General features: G+C 56.3%; 1 protein-coding gene across 1 annotated transcript; it reads right to left on the bottom strand.

Annotated features, from left to right (window-relative positions):
* Positions 1-284: 284 nt before the first annotated feature.
* Positions 285-988, bottom strand: GUITHDRAFT_102543 (hypothetical protein; the record flags this gene model as incomplete). Its single annotated transcript, XM_005838855.1, has 6 exons — positions 285-386; positions 430-471; positions 549-608; positions 693-708; positions 759-817; positions 890-988. The coding sequence occupies 6 exons, from the start codon at positions 986-988 to the stop codon at positions 285-287; spliced, it is 378 nt and encodes a 125-aa protein (XP_005838912.1).
* Between the last annotated feature and the right edge of the window lie 399 nt (positions 989-1,387).

Consider the following 1,387-nt stretch of genomic DNA (forward strand, 5'->3'; position numbering starts at 1 on the left):
ACGAAGGCTTGATGTGGTAGTACCTCGTCCTTCATCCTGCTCCTAGCAGGATCATTAGACTGGTGATTGTAGTCAGGCCCGCCGCCCTGGCACGAGCCCAGACAGTTGGAGGGGCAATTAGAGCATTGGATTATGTATTACAGTTATAATCTTTGATGATCTTGAATATTAAACAGCAACCAGGTAGGAGGAGGAGGAGGGGAAGGAGGAGGAGGGGAAGGAGGAGGAAGGGAAGGAGGAGAAGGGGGAGGAGGAGGGAGGGGGAGGAGGAGGGGGAGGAAGGATCAAGTGTAGCTCTCATACTTGTCTCTTCTTCCCGGGAGGCTGTACGTCCATCCATCACTCCCCCATCGTCTCCTGTTGTACGCCATGTACTCTTCGCCCTCCTGCCGATCGCATCAGCATGAGAGGGAGAGAGTCGTTCATCACTTTGGCTGTCGCTGGATCGATCATGAAAGGCTTCCAGTGCACCTGCCATTATATGAAAATGAGGTATGTCTCCTCCTGCCCCTGCCCCTGCCCCTGCTTCTCCTCCTCCTCCTCCAAACCTCAATGTTTTCAGTGCCCCCACTCTTGCGAAAGTTGGCAATGGCGGCATCCAGGTTGTCCTTCAAGCAACAAGTCACCGAGGCACGAGAAGCTCGAGTAGGCGGGCGAGGAAGAAGAGCATGTAAAGGAGGTCTTGCTCCTACCTTTCCGACGTAGCACCTGAGATATCCTATACGTCACTCCTTTCCTCCACCTCCGCATGTTCTCACCAGGGGCAAGCGAGGTCACTGTAGACGTCGAAGACGATGGTAGGTGACGAGGCCGAGGTCTGAGAGGCTTGAGTGAGTGAAGTCGTCGAAGCGCTCCATTGCGCAAAGAGAGCCTAAAGCAGCAGGAATACCAAGCAAACAGAAATCATCATGATACTGACAGCGAGGCTGATCCCGCCATTGTTGAGTTTGCTGCTGCTCTTGCCGCACGATCCTCCTTCGCACGCCATCTGCCATCACAGTCACAAACCCCGTCTCAACACATCTCTATCAAATCTCTCAATTCTCGTTCTCCTCGTCACCTCGTTCTTCCTCTCTCACGCCCCCTCTTCCCCTGGCATCTGCCCACTCCTCCTCCCTCCCTCCCCTCCCCCTCCCCCTCCCTCCCCTCCCCTCCCCTCCCCTCCCCTCCCCTCCCTCCCTCCCTCCCTCCCTCCCTCCCCCATCGAACGTCAGTTCCCTCTGCATTTACCTCTGAGGCGGGCTGGTGGACGCACAAAGAGGTCGGAGGGGATGCTGGCCCAGCATGCCGTCGGGCGATTTCTCGGGGCGAGGGACGAGGAATGCGAACGGCCGATGGCGATCGTTCACTTCAACATCATGATCTATGCCATGACCTACTGGGTGAT

This window comes from Guillardia theta (genome assembly GCF_000315625.1).
Source record: "Guillardia theta CCMP2712 unplaced genomic scaffold GUITHscaffold_10, whole genome shotgun sequence".
NCBI classification, from domain to species: domain Eukaryota; class Cryptophyceae; order Pyrenomonadales; family Geminigeraceae; genus Guillardia; species Guillardia theta.